This window comes from Canis lupus, chromosome 9 (genome assembly GCF_048164855.1).
Source record: "Canis lupus baileyi chromosome 9, mCanLup2.hap1, whole genome shotgun sequence".
Classification (NCBI taxonomy): Eukaryota; Metazoa; Chordata; class Mammalia; order Carnivora; family Canidae; genus Canis; species Canis lupus.
Window position 1 is genome coordinate 40,615,456 of NC_132846.1, and position 16,682 is coordinate 40,632,137.

Below are 16,682 nucleotides of genomic sequence, written 5' to 3' on the forward strand. Positions count from 1 at the left end.
ATGACGATGGGGATGGGGAGTGGGCCCTTCCCGCAAATCTGGGGTGGAAGAGCCTCTTAGGAACACGTTGGCCCCTGGGGCAAAGAGACCCATGTAGAACCATGACCAAGGAGAGGGCCGGTCTCCACACACATGTGGCATGAGCCCTGGTGGTTGGCCTGATGCCCAAGGCCAAGCGTGTGGCTTTGGTTGAGCCCCATCCCTGTCCCCCCTGAGCCCTTCCTCTAGAGCAGAGGCTTGGGAAGAATGTGGCTATAGGCCCTCTCTACCAGAAGAGCAGAGGCTCTCGTCTTTTCCTTTGACTCCTCCTTGTTCACTGCCTTTTCTTCATTCTTCCCATTGCTCTCTCTCTTTATTTTTTTTTATTTTTTTATTAAAAAAATTTTTTTTAAAGAGTTTATTTATTCATGAGAGACACAGAGAGAGAGAGAAGCAGAGACACAGGCAGAGGGAGAAGCAGGCTCCATGCAGGGAGCCCAATGTGAGACTCGATCCCCGGACTCCAGGATCACGCCCTGGGCTGAAGGCAGGCACTAAACCGCTGAGCCACCCAGGGATCCCTGCCCTCTCCTTCTAAAGAGTATATTTATTACCTGACAGAGAGAGAGCGAGCACAAGCAGGGGGAGGGGTAGAGGCAGAGGGAGAAGCAGTCTCTCCACTGAGCAGGGAGCCTGATGCGGGGCTCTATCCCAGGACCCCAGGATCATGACCCGGGCCGAAGGCAGATGCTCAACCAACTGAGCCCTTCCGGGCACCTCCCGTCATTGCCCTTTAACAAAAGGGGCTGTGGAAGGTGAACGTGCTTTCTCCCTTCCCAACCAAAGCCCCGCGAGCAGCCGTGCCTGGAACGTGAGCCCAAGGCCGTGCAGCGTCCTCACTTGCCCTGCCCGCTCCTGCTCAGGATTCAGTCCGCTCGCTCTCTCCTCACAGGGAAGAGGAAGCCGGTGCTGCCCCTCCTCAACCACGAGCAGACGGCGGCCCAGGAGCACAGCCCGCCCAGGCCCGGCTCGCCTCGGCTTTTCGCCTTCAGCCCCACTGCTGCCAGCCCGAAGGCCAGCTCAGCGGCGCCCCGGCCCTCCTCTCGGAGCCCCCTCAGCCCCTTTGACGCCGAGCCCTTCAGCTGGCCCGATGTCCGAGAGCTCTGCTCCAAGTACGCCTCCCACGACGAGGCCTTCCAGGCTGAGGGCAGCCGGCCCCGCGGCCCGCCCGTCAACCGGAGCCGCTCGGTGCCCGAGAACATGGTGGAGCCGCCTCCGGCGGGCAGGGTGGGCCGCTGCTGCAGTGTGGGCGCCAGGAGGGGCCGGCCGGGCCCGGAGGCCGCCCAGCCCCAGCTGCCCGGGATGCTGCCCCAAAGCAGGCCGGTGGAAGACGAAGCCCTGTATGTCACCGCAGACCTCACCCTGGAGAACAACCAGCGGGTGATCGTCCTGGAGAAGGGGCCCCTGCCCTGCCCCGCTGCGGGGCTGGAGGAGCGCAGTGGGCAGGGACCAAGCTCACCAGCAGCCACAATGAGACGGGGCCTGGATTTCCAGGAGACTGGAGTTTCCAGGAGCCCGGAGTATTGGCCAAAGGAAGACGGTCCCAGGGACCCGGCGGACCCAGGCCAGCAGGGCAGAGTGAGAAACTTGAGGGAGAAGTTCCAGGCCTTGAACTCCATAGGATGACTCTGAGTCCTGGGAGGAGCCGTGTGGCAGGGGAACTCCGAGGAACCTTGGAGTGCTTGCCCACAAGCCTGCGCTCCCCCTGCCCACGTGAGCCCCTGAGAGGATGCTCTGGGGTACTCAGCAAGTGTCTTCACCTGCTGGGAATGCCCTGGCGCTTCCCTGGGCTCATGGCGACTTCTGCAGGCCCTTCTTCCCACCGGGGCCAGTGTGGGCACTTCCCTCATATATAGTTCTTCTCTGGTAAGAAGCCAGATATTTAAGCTCTCCTCTTCCTGGTGAGAGCAAGCCATGCTCAGGCCTCCAGGGCTGGGCTGACCACTGCCGGGCTGAGGAGAAGGGGGAAGGTGGCCTGGGGAGGCTTTGCTCTTTAATTGTGCCTTTTCTTAGGATCCAGGCAGGAACAAGACCCATAATTTATTGCTTTCCATTCTGTGGTGTATTTGTGTGCACACGTGTTCCTGAGTGTGTGTTCTCCCGTTGTTGATTCCTCTCCTGTGAAGAATGTAATGGACTTGGTTCAGGTACTTTTGTAGATTGTCTTGCTGACTCTGTGGTTGTCACTAACGTATATACATTTCATTATTTGCCAATGGTGCAATAACCGCTGCTGACCAACCACCCATGTGTGGCTCCTCATTGGGCCTTGCTGGGATGGGGAGAGCTGACCGAGGTCAGGGTGTCTTTGGGAGGCGGGCTAGGGATGGTGGTGGCTGCATCCACATTTTCTCCTCCATCGTCCATGCTCATGAAGCCTAAGGCACTAGGGTGCTTGCAGGGGAGGTGGGGGCCGTGGGATGTGCAGGAGGGAACTTGTTCTCTGTCCACCCTTGCCTGGTGTCCTGTTGGCAGGGGCAGGCACTGTGCTAGCCTTGAGCTCTCTTCCTCAAGGACCAAAGTTGGACTAAAACAGGTGAGGAAAATGAATGGGACATTCAGAAATTTCCAACGTCTTCTGTGTTTTCTCTCTCGCTACTTCTCAGGAGACACTGTAGGAGGCCAGGATTCTAAACTTAGAGCCTAGACATATCTTAAGGTGGCTTGCAACATGGTGTGAGGAGAGCAAATGCATTTTTTCTTTCTATTCTCAATGTGTCTTTCCTCAAAAGGGCTGGGATGCCTACCTATTCCTTTTTTTTTTTTTTTTTTTTTTTTTTTTTTTTAGATTTTGTTTATTCATGAGAGACACACAGAGAAAGGCAGGGAGAAGCAGGCTCCCTGTGGGGGAACCCGATGTAGGACTTGCTCCCAAGATGCCAGGATCACTCCCTGAGCCAAAGGAAGATGCTCAACTGTTGAGCCACCCAAGTGTCCCACCTGCCTATTTCTAATTGGGCTTTCTGCCCTATCTCTGTGGTGGACCAGCCTTGTTGATCCTTTTCCTACAGGCAAGTGTTCCCACAGGTCTGCTGGATCAGGGCTGTGTGAGCTTCTGATCTTGGAGGAGAGACTCAACCTGAAGGCGGTTGTGCAGAGTCCCTAAAGAGGTTAAGAGAAGAGTGGAGGCCAGGGGAGGCCTCTCCCAGGCAGAAGCAAACAGGGCAGAAGTAGCCTACCTTCTACCCTGAATGTTCTGTGGCCACCTCCACTGTTGATGAGGATAGTTAGCTCCTACCAGGCTTGGGGTATGATGCTCTCAGTAGCCATAAAGCTACTGGAGTGAGAGTCTAGCCACGTCACCCAATTCATCTGTGAATTGAAGAAAATGGATAATGTACTGCTTCTTGAACTCCCTGACTCAGCCTTTTCAGTTGTAGCGAACACTTTCCCCAGGTGATCCTTAGCCATCTAGATTTGACTTGGAACCTTGAACTAGTTCACTGGTTCTCACTACCAATGAGCGTCATCAGTGGAGCCTTTTGAAAAATGGTGATGCCAGTTTCATCCACGTAGATCAAAAGAAATCACCCCCCTGGAGATGAATCTCGGGCGTGGCACTTCTAGTGATTCTGATGTCCAGTGACAGCCAAGATCTCTGTCCAGAGCTCTGTGGGGACGGGCTTGCAGCAGACCCTCAAGATGGTCGAATGCATGAATGAGCAAGCTTCTTGCAAGGTCTCAGGCAAGGCACAGCAGCTGCGTATGGGCATAAGACTCCCCAGGTCCCCAGGGACAAGCCAGAGACTCTGGCTCTCCCTCTGTCTCCATGGTGGTTCCCCCCGCCCCACCCTTTTGCACACTCAGCTACCTCTCTGTGGTCCAATTCAAAGGGAAACAAAACTAGTCAAATAAGTAACTGAGAGAAAGATGGAGCATTATTGATTTATTAGAAAAACTAGTAAATGGGTTTTCTCTGGTTGGTGGAAGCACATTTGAGCAGGTGGAGGACAAGGCCCAGCTGGCCCCAGGGTCGGCGCCAGATTGTGTGGTCTGTGCCCAACAGGGGTGCAGTCTTGTGTAGCTGCCTCCTCCCTTATGTCCTCCCTGAGCTTGCTTGTCCAAGGGACCAAGCCATATGGTCCTCTGGATCCTTGCCCCCTCCCACTAGAGGGAGGGGAGAGAGATCCAGGAGCAACCTTGGGGACCCTGGTAGCCCTCCGATAGGCAGGAGAGAGAAGTGATGTGGTGGGGACACTGAGCCTTCCACAAGTTTCCTGTTATGGATGCTAGTTGTGGGGGCTGGAGGGGAAGCCTAAAGGCCCTCCACACACCCCCTCAGCCAATCAGTTGAGGCCAGGGGATGAAGGGGATGGAGAGAGGGAAGAAGGACCACCTGACCATGCCCAGAAGGAGCTTCCTCTAAGCTGCCCTGGGGAGGAAGCCTATTATGCTGGTGTGGACTGGAGCTGTGTTGACCTAGTTTGGGAATACTGTTAAGAGACTGCAAAGTAGAAAATGTAAGGAGGGGAAAACCCTTGCCAGGGCACCAGGAGCTTAGTCCCATGTGGCACAATCTCCCAAAGCTGGGCTCCTGTAGCTTCAGTCCTGTGGGTTGTCTTGGGGCCTGTGTGATATGAGAGGGATGTGTGGGGCACTGGCAATAGATGGTGGGTCACATGCAGCTGGCTGCCACTGCCCAGTCTGGGGGACCTGGGGTGGTGAAATCCTACCTCATCCTTTGGGGCCCTTTCATTCTTTGGACCATGGAGTTACTTGCGGGAAATTTCTCACGTCAGTTGCTACTTTGGCACAAATGGAGGGGTGGGGGAGGGGGTCCCTTGTCTCCCTAAAGACTGGACTGGGGAAAGAATTGAGGAAGACTCTTGCCACTACCTGCTCTTCAGTAAGGAACGTGCTATTTGCCCTGGAGCAGGACATCCCCTCAGATGCATCAGAGGCCTCCTTCCTTGCCAGGTGATTATAGTCACCTCACTGCCTCCTGCCTTGGTTTCCCCAGATGGAGGAGGAGGCTGGTGAATGGTATATACTAGCTTCCCTGTAGAAGCAAAGAGGGCTGTAGGATTAGATGCATAGAGGCCAAATGAAGACCCTGGCTACAAAGGTGGGACCATCTGATCCGGGGGTGTCAAGCTCCACTGAAGAACTTAGCTTCCCCTTGACAGGGAGGTATTGATCTCTAAGTTGTGCCTGAACTAGGGGCTCCTGCCTGGGAAGGCCTAGTAACAGTGCATATGTACCTCTGTATTTGCTACCTGAACCTCACCCCCTTCCAGAGGAATCATCTCAGTGTGTCTAAGGCTCCTCATAAGGAAGGTGATGGAATAGCAGCTGTAGGCCCCAGGGATGTTTATGGTCTCTTCAGCAGGAAACACCTGCTGCCCCCAATTTGACCCCTCTTTTGAACCTAAACCCAGATACGATGCTGGGCTGGAGCTGTATTGCTTTCAGAGAGGTGGGGGAGATACTTGTTGAAACGAGTGCCCTCTTCCCTCCAGAAGTCTGATCCAAACAGCATGGGGAAGGCTGTCTCTGGGAAAATAGGGTCCAGGGCTCGTTTTGGCTGTGCTTGAGGAAGGGGGTGTTAGATGTTTGGTGACCTTTGGTGACTTCCACAAGACCAGGACCTTCAGGAGAAGCTGAGCAAGGGGTGCCATACAGCATTTGTTCCAGTTGGCCGGGGCTTGTGTCACATGGGTAATACCCAGATGTGGTTCTGTTTGCCACCCCAGAGTGATAGGTCATGAGATTTGCTGTCTGTCCAGCCAGGACCCTCAGGTGGTGCCAGCTGTGGCTAAGACACCTTGGGCCTTTGGCTTTGGGATGCTTTACTGCAGGTGCTGGGCACCCGTCTTCTCTCTCTGGGGACCTGTACTATCCCTAAGGGACCTTGGGTCTGAGCTGGATAGTGCTGGTTCGGGAGTCGGGGAGGATCCCAGCGTGGAGGGGCAGAACCGTGGGCCGCGTCAAGGTCTGTCGGCCGCCTTGGCCTCTTGAGCGCTCTGCAGCTCTGTGTTAAGAGGACCAGCTTGAGAGCTTTTACTCCCTTTTACCACCTGGGCTGGTAGCAGAGGGCACCGGAGGCAGCAGGAGGCCCTTGCATTTAGGACCCACCAACCTTGGGAGGTGCCCCCCACCTTTTTTTCTTTTTTTTTTTTTTTTTTTTTTGGTGAGAGGAAGACGGCGAAGGGATGTGGTGGCCCCTGAGGTGAGAGTCCAGTTCTGAGTAAGCCCAGTGGAGAAGAGGCCCCTTGAGTTCCAGCAGCCCCTTGGCTAGAGCTAGAGCCCTGTGCGCCTACCTGAAGCTCCTTCCTCATGCCCTTAAGGGGCAGGTCAGGCATCTCCAGTGTCCCCTTCCCCCATCCCCAAGTGGGAGGTGGCCCCAAGCAAGACCTGCTTTGGGAGTGGGCAGCGTCTGAGGAACCTCCTTCATCTTCTCCAGCTTTTGTGGGGCTCGGGGGGTGGGGAGGCAGGGGCAGCAGGGTGGTTGAGGAGGGCGGGTGCCCGGGAAACCGTTTTGCGCCCCAGGGGCCCTGGCCCTTGGCGGGGAGCCGGGGCTGCACGGGGCGGAGGCAGGGAGGGCAGCGCAGTGGGCCAGGCCGCCGCCGTCATCGCAGTCGGAGCAGGCAGGCGCAGGCGGCGGCCGGCGCGGGCCGCGGGGGGACCGGGACCGGGACCGGGACCAGGACCAGACCCAGGCCCAGGCCCAGGCCCAGGCCGCGCGCCCGCCAGTCCCTCCCGGCCCGCCGGTGGGGCGCCAGAGAGGCTACTTCTTTTTGGGGAAGAAGCTGAATCTCTTCTCCTTGTCTTTCTTGCCGAGGCTGGCGTCCGGGCCCGCGACGGAGGGCAGGGGCAAGCTCTGTGCCTTGACGCGGATGCTCTGGGACTCGTTGATGGCGGTGCTCACGCCCTGCAGCCAGGACAGCATCTCCTCCTGCAGGCCGAGAGGGTCATGGGCCACAAGGGAGGGGGTGCCCCTGGGACTTAGGTTGTCAGGGAGACGACTGCTCCTTTGTCGGCAGGGGTCCGGGCTAGGCCTGGGCTAGGCCGCCGAGCACTCACCTCATCCTTGCCGTGGAAGAGCCACTCACTGCCGTTGCTCAGCCTAAGACAAAAAAGGGTTTCCTGCTGGAGCCTGGAGCCTCCCCATGACCTGGAGCCTCCCAGGCAGCACAGCACCTTTGACTCAAAAAATCCCTGAGGGGCAACTTTAGGCGTGGAGCTGGTCTCATACAGGGAGCTCCTATCCAGCCACGAATGCTGAACTAAGTGGCCAGGGACAGCCAGGGACAGGAGGGGCCTCACCTCAGCTTGAAGACATGCTTCTTCTTCTTGTAGTTGGCAGCAATCTCACAGATGGCGTGTCTCAGGGCCAGGGGCTCCTCCCCATGGTAGGGGACCCCCAGAGCCAGGTTTTTGGCATCCTTGTAGAAGGTCAGCTCACTGTTCCGGAGCACACAGTACAGATTGTTCCAGGACCTGCGAAAATACAGGGTACAACAGTTCTGGAATCCATTCTTACAGCTTAACCAATTTTTTCTTTATTATACCATTTTTGCCCCAATAAGTAATAACACATTTTACAGTTAAAAAAGGCAATAAAAATCATCTGCATGTAATTCCACTACCAAAAACTAGCTATCAACATTTTATATATTTTCTTCTATTCACATATATATAACGGGTGGCTCAGTCAGTTGAGCATCCAATTCCCAATTCTTGGTTTCAGCTCAGGTCATGATCCATGCTCATCAGGGAGTTGGGCACCATGCTTACTTAGCAGGGAGTCTGCTGGAAATTCTCTCCCCCTCTCCTTCTGCCCCTCCCACTCATGCCCACTCTTACTCTGTCTCTAAAAATAAATCTAAAACAAAAAACATATGAATATTTTTACATATCCTTCAAATCTTTCCTAAAAATAATTTTGAGTTGCTATATGGTACCCCATTCTGTATATAAATAATCCCTTTAGTGATGGGCCTTGTAATTACTGGAAATTTAAACAGTGCAATTTAAACAGCACTGTGATAAACATTCATGCATAAATCTTTGCTATAACCCTGATCTTACCTTGAAATACATTTCTAAGAAGTAGAATTATTGCATCTAAGAACAACTGTGTAAACTTAACTTTCAAAGCCTTTCTGCATCCATGAGTATATGTGACTCTCACCACTGAACTGTGAATAGAGTAGCATTTTGTTCTGGTTGTTAGTTTTTGCTTTATTGAGATATGCCCAGTATACTGTCCTAGCATTTTTTATTTTTATTTCTTTTTAATTTTTTAAAATTTATTTATGATAGAGAGAGGCAGAGACACAGGCAGAGGGAGAAGCAGGCTCCATGCACCGGGAGCCCGACGTGGGATTCGATCCCGGGTCTCCAGGATCGCGCCCCGGGCCAAAGGCAGGCGCCAAACCGTTGCGCCACCCAGGGATTCCTGTCCTAGCATTTTTTAAAGAAACACTTTTGTGCAAATCAAGACTCAACTGATGTTTGGTGACAAGCTTAGAAGCTCATGTGTGGGCTAACCTCAGCCCCTTCACTGACCAATGGGACATGCGGTGACTTCACTTTTCATAGGAATGAATGCTGGGGAACAGAGCAACAGTAAGCTTTTCGTCCTCCTCCCTCCCCCCCTATAGGGGGCAGGAAGGTGGAGGCATGCAGGGCACAGAGGGAGGAAGGATAGCAAGTTCAAAGAGAGAACTTGACCTGTACTGGACAAGCTGGCAGCAGAGCCCTTTCATGGAGCCCAGGATTCTGACACCCAGAGAAGATCCTCCAGGAAAGATACATCTTTCCTGTAGCTCTTACTACCTTCTTTGAGCTTGTAGCCCAAGGAAGGCCGTTGCTAAGGAGGAGCTGTATCCTGGAGTAAAATCCTGCCTTGAACAAATGCCTTCTCTGAAATTGTTTCTCTATCTGCAAAATAGAAACCTTGATATCACAAGGTGGTTGTGAAGATGTAATTGGTCTTCACAAAGCCTGGCACATAGTAGGTGCTCAGTAAATGCTGGTTTCCCCATTTCTGGTGGATTCTGTATCAATAATAAACTTCAGGGTGGTTGGGTCCCCAGGTTCATTTTTGGAATTTGAGCTTTAGTATGTCCCCCTGCCCTGCCCAGACTCTGTATGCTGCCACTTGGCCCTGGGAACATGGCTGGCTTCAACCTCGTGATGCTGCTCTGTGTCCATGAGGCCCTGGCATGCTGCCTGAAAACAGAGGCCCCCAGGGACCTTGGGTAGAAAGCCCTGGACAGACTGAACTCAAGGACATAATTGCCTCAGAGCCAGGAAAGGACACAGCCTTCGAATGAGTTCCTCAGGGTCACAGAGTTGCTGTATGACAGCACTGGGAGGGACCTCTGGAAGCCATGTATGCCAACCCCATTCTCCTATTTGACAGCTGGGGAAACCGGCCCAGATTGGTTAAAAAGTGGGACTTGGTCAAGGATCTATTGTTACTGTCAAGACCTTACCTGTTACCCAGCCCTGGGATAAGAATAGTAGCTAGTATTCACTGAGAACCTACTCTGTGCCAGGCTTGGGAATCTGTACCAAGGTGGCAGGTTCTCCTCATCATGGGGAAACGAAGGTGGAGTAACTTCTACAGGGGCATAGGGTTTGAACTCATCGTTCAAACTGAAGATATGCTCTTCCCATCATGCTGGCCCAAAGGGGGGCCCGGGAGTTCTCAGAAGGCATTCTCTCGGGGATCCCTGGGTAGCTCAGCGATTTAGCACCTGCCTTGAACCCAGGGTGTGATCCTGGAGTCTCGGGATCAAGTCCCACATCAGGCTCCCTGCATGGAGCCTCCTTCTCCCTCTGCCTGTGTCTCTGCCTCTCTCTCTCTCTCTCTCTCTTTGCGTCTCATGAATAAATAAAATCTTAAAAAAAAAAAAAAAAAAAGCATTCTCTCCCCTACCACATGGCTGTGGTGTTGCACAGGCTCTGCAGGTGGAGAAGCCCCTGGGAGCCGCCCGCCCCACCCACCGGGGGCCCCTCCCTCACACACCTGTTGGATGCCTTCTTGTTGGGCCCCTCCAGGTCATGCTTGCGTCCCAGGTAGCCCTCCATCTGCACGCTGTACCCGTGGTCCCGCTGGGCTGGCAGCGTTGTAGGCTCATCACCCTCGCTCAGAGGCGTGTCCAGGACCTTAAAGAGAGGCTCTGTGGCGGGCCTCTCATCCCCACTGGATTTCTCCTGCGGCCCTGGAGGGAGGGGCGGCTGCAGGTCCTGAGGCCACTGCCTCTCTTCTTCCCCCTGCTCAGGGGCATATGGGAGGAGCACACCTTGCTAGGGGTTCAGACCCAGGGACGGCTACTCCGCAGGACCGGGAAGTATGAGCCCCCCCCCGCCCCCCCCAGCCTGGTTCCTCTCTGGTTCTGCTTCCCTAGACTCTTCCCATGCCTCTGGCTCCATCCCCACTCCTTCCTGGCCTCTAACATAGTGACAGGAGATTCTTTGAGTAAGCGGAGGGGCCTGGGTGATGACTTCAATGCTGGGGCTTTCCGGTGCTACTGGCAGAGCCCTGGATCACTGCGTGGCTCCAGGCCCCTACCCCTGCTCCTGCAACTGAGTTACACGCAGGCACCAGCAAGATTTCATATGAAGGCTTCCGCTGCTGACACAGGTGTGAAAAACATGTTCATGGATGTTGAATAGAAACCGCTGGTACCTGCTTGTGTCTAAGGCCCTGGAGCCAAGGAGACCCAGCTGTAAGTCTCGCCTATCACCTTATAAAGGAGAACCTGGATCCTCCCTGGTCACAGTGCTGGACTAACTGGTCCTGCTCCCGTCCTTGCACAGGGAGTTGTTGGAGTAGGGCAGTGGTTCCTAACCCTGGCTGCCTTTTACAATCACCTTGGGAACTTTAGTAAAATACACCCTGGAGTGGGCTCAGCACGTTGGTGTTTCTGAATAAGCTTCACACTCTGTAAAGAGCAGCTGAAGTCGAGAGTCACCACAGAAGAAGTCATTGCTTTGGGGGAAAGCTGTCGCTTTTAGTTCCCTGTACTTTCCTGTGGGTGGTGGGGTGCTCTGCCCCCTGCCAAGTGAGGGGTGTACATCAGACATCCACAAGGAGGGGAGCAGACCTCCCATTCCCCATATGCAGAGGCCTTTGTGATCTTCAGAAGAAGAGGGTGGGACTGATGGCCGCAGTGGGGGCAACCAGGAAGGGCACCTATGGGTAGATTCTGTGTGCCAAGTGAGCATGAGCGAAGGCAGCCTAGCTTGAGCCATCTGGTCAGAGCCCTGCCTCAAAGGCCTGACTTCTAGAGACCTTACAGCATCAAGCATCAGGTCCTTGAGCAAGTTACGTCCAGACCCGTGAAAGAACAAGGGCCTCAGCCGAGGAGGCCCAGAGCCACCCCCAGGCAGGAGAGACCATCCCCTTTGCTATTTGCTTCTTGCCTGACAAGGTGGAGGCCTGGAGGAGCCAGAGTAGAGCAGGGACCCTGTGCTCCCCATTGTGGGTCCTTCAGACCATGTATCCCACCTGAAATAGAGAAGTAGTGGATGGGAGAATGTGGACACTACATTGGATAGCAGATTGAAGCTTTACACCGAAACACACTGGGTATGCTTTTTAACAGCTCGAAGTGACCAAAGACTGCCTAAGATGTAGTAAAGCAATGGACGGACTCAATGCACATGTCTGACGCAGTGGTTGGAAGAAAGGTAGTATCCCATTGAATTAGGACTGACCAGTATATAGTTTTGAGTTGGGATTCCAGTAAGATCTCCTTTAAAGAAAGGATAATATGACTGCAAAGTTAGAAAACCACTAACCTAGTTTAACACCTTCAATCTACGAGGAAATCTATGCTCAGAGAAGTTAAGTGACCTACCCAAGGCCACACAGCTAATAAGTATCAGAAGTGACAGCATGCACTCTAGAATTAGGCCAGGGATTTGTTTTGTTTTGTCTTTTTAATTATGTCTTTAGGTCTTTTGTCTTTTCCTGTCTTAGAGCCCCATGAGAGCTGTGGCTGGCTCATACTCATCTTTAAGTATCTGTAGCATACTTGTATCTTCAAGTGTCTGTAGTGAGGTAGCATTGGCCACAAGGATCTAGAGGCCCCAAAGCCCTGCCTGGATCATCCTCTAGCAGGAAGGGAGGGCAGGATTGGCAGGGATGATCCTGGGAGCCTGGGAGCCTGGGTTTGGGCTTTTGCTGGGGCCTCATTCAGGTCACCCCTCTGATTGGGTATAAAGCTTGGTGGTGGTGGGGGTGGAGGGTGGATCATGAATGCAGAAAGTGGAGCCTCTTTTCATCCCCTGCCTCTCCATCTGGCTGCATGCTCCTCTTGGTTATGGGCCAGAGCTTTCCCTGCACCTGCTGTGGGGTGTCACTGCCACGTTTGCCTTTCCTCACTCAGCTCCTGCCCTCCTGGGACTGGTTTTATTAGGGACTGTATCCACATATTCTTCCCATGCTTCTGTTCTCTTTCCTTTCTCTGAAATAAAGGCAGCTTTTTCCAGTACTGCCTCCCAACTTAATCCTAACCTTTCTTCTTCTTCCACCTAATAAGCGCCTGACCCACATTCCCTAGCAGGGATATTTGGAGGCCATGGCCTGCATGATCAAAAGTTGCATGGCCGTGTCATGGGTTTGAGAAAACAGGGTTTTCCAATGTATGCAAAGATTTTTTTTTTTTTGTGCTCTTGACTGTTCATGTGGAGATCATTTAAAAGCCACTCTGTCCCCTCCGTGGCTAGGGCTTGAGGAGGAGCCAAGAATGAGGGCAAGAGGTGGAAGTGTTTGGCAGTTGATGCCCCCCTCCCAGGTCTAGGGCCAGCAGAGCTGCTCTTCTGGGCCAAGGGAGGAGCCACTGATGAGAAAGATGGGGCATGGTGGCCAGAAGGACCTTCTTTCCCAGGCCCCAGGGGGAAGACAGCTTTGTGCTGTCTTCTTAAAGCTAGGGAAGGGCGAGGAGGAGGTGAGCATTTTCCTGCTGCCCCTGGAACTATGCTGTGCTCGGATATGAAGAGACTACCTTGGCCTACAAGGGAGGGATCTGTGGACAAAAGAGCACCAAGAGGGGATGGTAGGTGAGGAGCTGGGGCCCAGAGCTGCTACATGCGTGCTGTAGAGACAGGCACGTCCTGCCAAAGGGCCCTGGAGAGGGGAGATGATCTAAGATTCCCTTCTCTCCTCCGTGTTGTAAGGTAGTCGGCTGCTTCAGTCCCTAGCTCATGAGGACGGTGCACAGATCACACCTGTACTGTTGAGGGTACCTCGCCTGCAGATACCACTGCGAGGGGCTGAAAGAGGGGGACTGGAGGAAATTCTAGGGGTCAGGCTGGAGCAGTTGAGAAATCTAGACTATAAATGGGAGTGACAGCACGAGGGAGAATGGACTGAGGTGAGGGCTGGAATAAGGGGAGGGGCTGCCTGCAGTGTGGAGCCAGATTCTCTGGCTTGGGGAACAGGTGGGTGAAGTGGGGGCGTCTGAGAGGAGGGTGGGTGAGCTGGCTGCTGGGATCACGATTTCAGAGGAGGGCAGGGGACAGGCAGCATTGGCTGCCAGTTGGGGGACATTGGGAGGAAGAGGCACAGAGAGGAGAGGCTTTGGGGATCTCACAGGATTGTAGTCAGACGGGGAGAGGCCTCAGTTCCTAACGGACAGAGCATGGCCACCTCTTCTCAGAATCTTATAAGCTTGACTTTTAAGGGTCCTGGCTTGCTAGGAAGCTGGCTTGCAGGGGAAGTAGGCAGAGGGTCGGAGGTCTTCTCCACAAAGGAGGTTCAAGAAGGGGAGAGAAGGGGGGACAAGATGGGTACATTTCTGCTCTGGACTAAAGGAGTTGAAGGTGTACTTCCAGCCCCAGCCAGCTGGTGGCGTAGAAGACAGCACACAGATGACCAACTCTCCCAGGTCTCAGGAGAAAAATAACCTGGCCTGGGACCATGGGGTGTTTTGGAGGTTCTAGAAGATGCTCAGTGAGCCCAAGCAAGGAAACACAAGTGAGGGGCCTTCTCTCTAAAGGAGAGGTTGATAAGCGAGAACAAGGGGAGGAGGATGCACCTCAGGAAGAGCGATCCCACCTGTGATGTGATAGTCATGCCCACTGATCTCACAGCAAGGACTGAGCTCAGAGTGTGTATTCAAGGGGACTAAGGGGGAGGTGCTCCGGGAAGGTTGGTTTGGGAGGGCTTTGGCGATGCTAGAATTCACATGGAGAATGCTTCTTTTAAGAGATGAAGGACTGCAGTGATGGACAGAGCAAAAATGAAGGGAAAAATGAAGACAAGTTATCTAGTAGATGCCAGAAGTTCTACCTATAGTCTCTCTCTCAGTACTTACACCTGTGAGGCAGGTCTCAGCACCACTTTCATGGATTCAGGGAAGTGAGGGTTAGGAAGATTGAGCAGCTTGCTCAGCCACACATCCAGAGAGGAAGCAGATTTGTTTGGTCCCAAACTCTGTGTTCTTCCTACAAAATCCTGCTGCAGATACTTACTGCTCCAGAGGAAAGCACTTACCCAATGCAGTTCTCAGTTTAAAGGAGACAAGATGAGGCAGAGAAAACCTGAAGGGGCCAGAGGAGGGGCTTGGGGCCATACAAGACCTATCACCGATGCCTCAGGCACTCAGATAGTGTGGGGAGCCAGCCGCTTCCACAGCAAAGAACTGTATGGAACTCCCCCAGTGTCTGCTGTCTGGGCGCTTGTCCTCTGGAAGAGGGGTGGGGCGGATTGTGCACCATCAGCTTGGGAAGACAGTTCAGAAGACAGTTGTTTACAAGAGAAGAAAAAGAGTTAGTTTTGTTGGGTTGAAAGCAGCCGGAGAAATGAAGAGATGGCAACTTAGGGTGAGCAGAGACAAGTACCTCCAGAGAAGGCAGGCAGGAGCAGCTGGGGTGGAGGGCTTTCACAGAAGGTGGCATGAGGGAGCAAAGTGGCTCAACATGGGACCCCAGGGGACAGCCATCTGAGATGACAACTGGGACACCAGGGAAGATGATGGGGCGGGGGGGTGGGGGTGGGAACCAGGTGAAGTGAGAGGAGTGTGCAAGGTCTCAGACCAGGATGGGGAGACCTGGTTCACTGCCATCACAGGCGGGAGGACAGTGGGGCTTCCTTGGGAGCAGTCTTCACTCTTCCTGCCACCAATGTGGGCTCTTCCAATCCCTGCCCTGGAGAAGCTGGTGGCTGCTTCATCCTGTGGTGACTCTGAGCCAGCCGCTCAGAAAGGCTAAAAAGAGTTAGATGTCTCCTCCCCCATCGAGATCCGACCCCCAGTGCTTAAGTTGGCAGCTTCAAACACCATTTATGAGATGCCTCCAATGTTAATTGGGTTCCGTTCTGAGTCTATTTGGGATGCTCTGAAACACAGCTGGGGAGAAAGAATTCAGGGGCAGCCTTTGGAGCCAGGAAGGTCAGCACAGAGGGCTGAGCACATCCAGCAGTGGACAGGGGTCCAGAAGTTGCCTGGTGCATCAGGGTGCAGTGCCAGGCTGCAGGCAGAGCCCCGCTCCCCAACGCTGATTCAGGCATCCTGGGGAGACAGGGCCACACCCAGGTGTAGGGGAAAACCTGAGTCCTTCCCAGGCCCCTTCTGCTCATTATGAACAAACATGATTCGCATCCGTTGAAAAATGCCTGAAGCAGCAGCTCCGTCGGGCCTCATGGGGTGGGGAGGAAGGACGGGGAAAGCTTGCCTGGGCAAGAAGCAACACAGCTGCTCCACACACACCCACGTCCCGTCCGTCGGACCGCGGAGCCCGGCCTCTGGTCGCCGCGTAAAACTTCAGGCTGCCTACCAGGGAGGCTGCCGACCGGGGACAGCAGCTGGAGCCAGCCAGGCACCGGCTGAAAGGTATTCTGGCGGTGACCCAGTGCCTGCTGGGTGCCTGGGCCATGTCCCTCACATTTATAAGTGCCGGTGACTTCCCTGAAGCCACAGCAACTTCTGAGACCGAGGAAAGGAAGGCACCTAGGCGCCTCACTCTCCACCTTCTTCCCTACTGAGATGCCCAGTCCTCTCTGGGACAGCCAGCTGCAGGCAGTCTTGGAAGGTCCCGGGGAAGAGTGACATCTGTGGGCTGTACTTGGGTAGGAGTTTCCTCCGACCCCCTGATGAAGGTGGGCCTGATAATGAATACCACCCAGCAGCTGCTTTCTGGAGGAGCCTCACATCCCCAAGGCAGGCAGGGCAGGACTACCCATAGTGGCAACCCTGAAGACTGACTCTTGCCACGGCCCCTAGGAACACCAGTCCTTTCCAGGGATTTCACTCCCATTGACCCAGCTGCCTCCTGTTGGGAGAGCTCCTTAGTGGGCCCCGATTCCCATCCCAAAGCCAAGAAACAGATGCAGTGCACAGAAGACATCCCAGCACTGTTGGCCAGGGACCCTGATGCCTGGGGTGACTTGGATCCTCTGCAATACCATTTTTCCTCTGTGAAAGCACTCACAACATCTCACCACAGAGGTTACACCAGGGATTCTGGGCCTGGAAGGTGAGAATGCTTAAGGACACCCTCAACCCCTGTAGGGAGTATTAGGGTGCCACTGGACCAGGCACTAAAGAAGAAGAGGAATGGCTCAGCCAGCATCCAGGCCCCCATCCAGTGCCCGGGGCCCAACCATCTTCAGGGTACAGACCCTGGCAGGAGCCAAGGCCCAACCCTGCCGGTCTTCCCCAAACAAGGACAAAGGCAAACACCTC

The 16,682-nt window shown here is 54.2% G+C and overlaps 2 protein-coding genes across 16 annotated transcripts in view; one reads left to right on the forward strand and one right to left on the reverse strand.

Annotated features, from left to right (window-relative positions):
• PLEKHG3 (pleckstrin homology and RhoGEF domain containing G3) overlaps positions 1-2,611 on the forward strand; it is a 42,627-nt gene extending 40,016 nt beyond the window's left edge. For all 13 annotated transcript variants that reach the window (XM_072838921.1, XM_072838927.1, XM_072838922.1 and 10 more), the window contains one exon: positions 932-2,611. In XM_072838921.1, coding sequence (XP_072695022.1) covers positions 932-1,665 — 734 coding nt within the window. In that variant the 3' untranslated portion in view covers positions 1,666-2,611. The remainder of the gene's footprint in view (positions 1-931) is intronic.
• A 1,299-nt stretch (positions 2,612-3,910) lies between these two features.
• SPTB (spectrin beta, erythrocytic) overlaps positions 3,911-16,682 on the reverse strand; it is a 146,364-nt gene continuing 133,592 nt past the window's right edge. For all 3 annotated transcript variants that reach the window (XM_072838917.1, XM_072838916.1, XM_072838918.1), the window contains 4 exons: positions 10,019-10,266; positions 7,306-7,479; positions 7,063-7,105; positions 3,911-6,934 (listed from right to left, as the gene is read on the reverse strand). In XM_072838917.1, the coding sequence (XP_072695018.1) occupies positions 6,767-6,934; positions 7,063-7,105; positions 7,306-7,479; positions 10,019-10,266 (633 nt within the window). In that variant the 3' untranslated portion in view covers positions 3,911-6,766. The remainder of the gene's footprint in view (positions 6,935-7,062; positions 7,106-7,305; positions 7,480-10,018; positions 10,267-16,682) is intronic.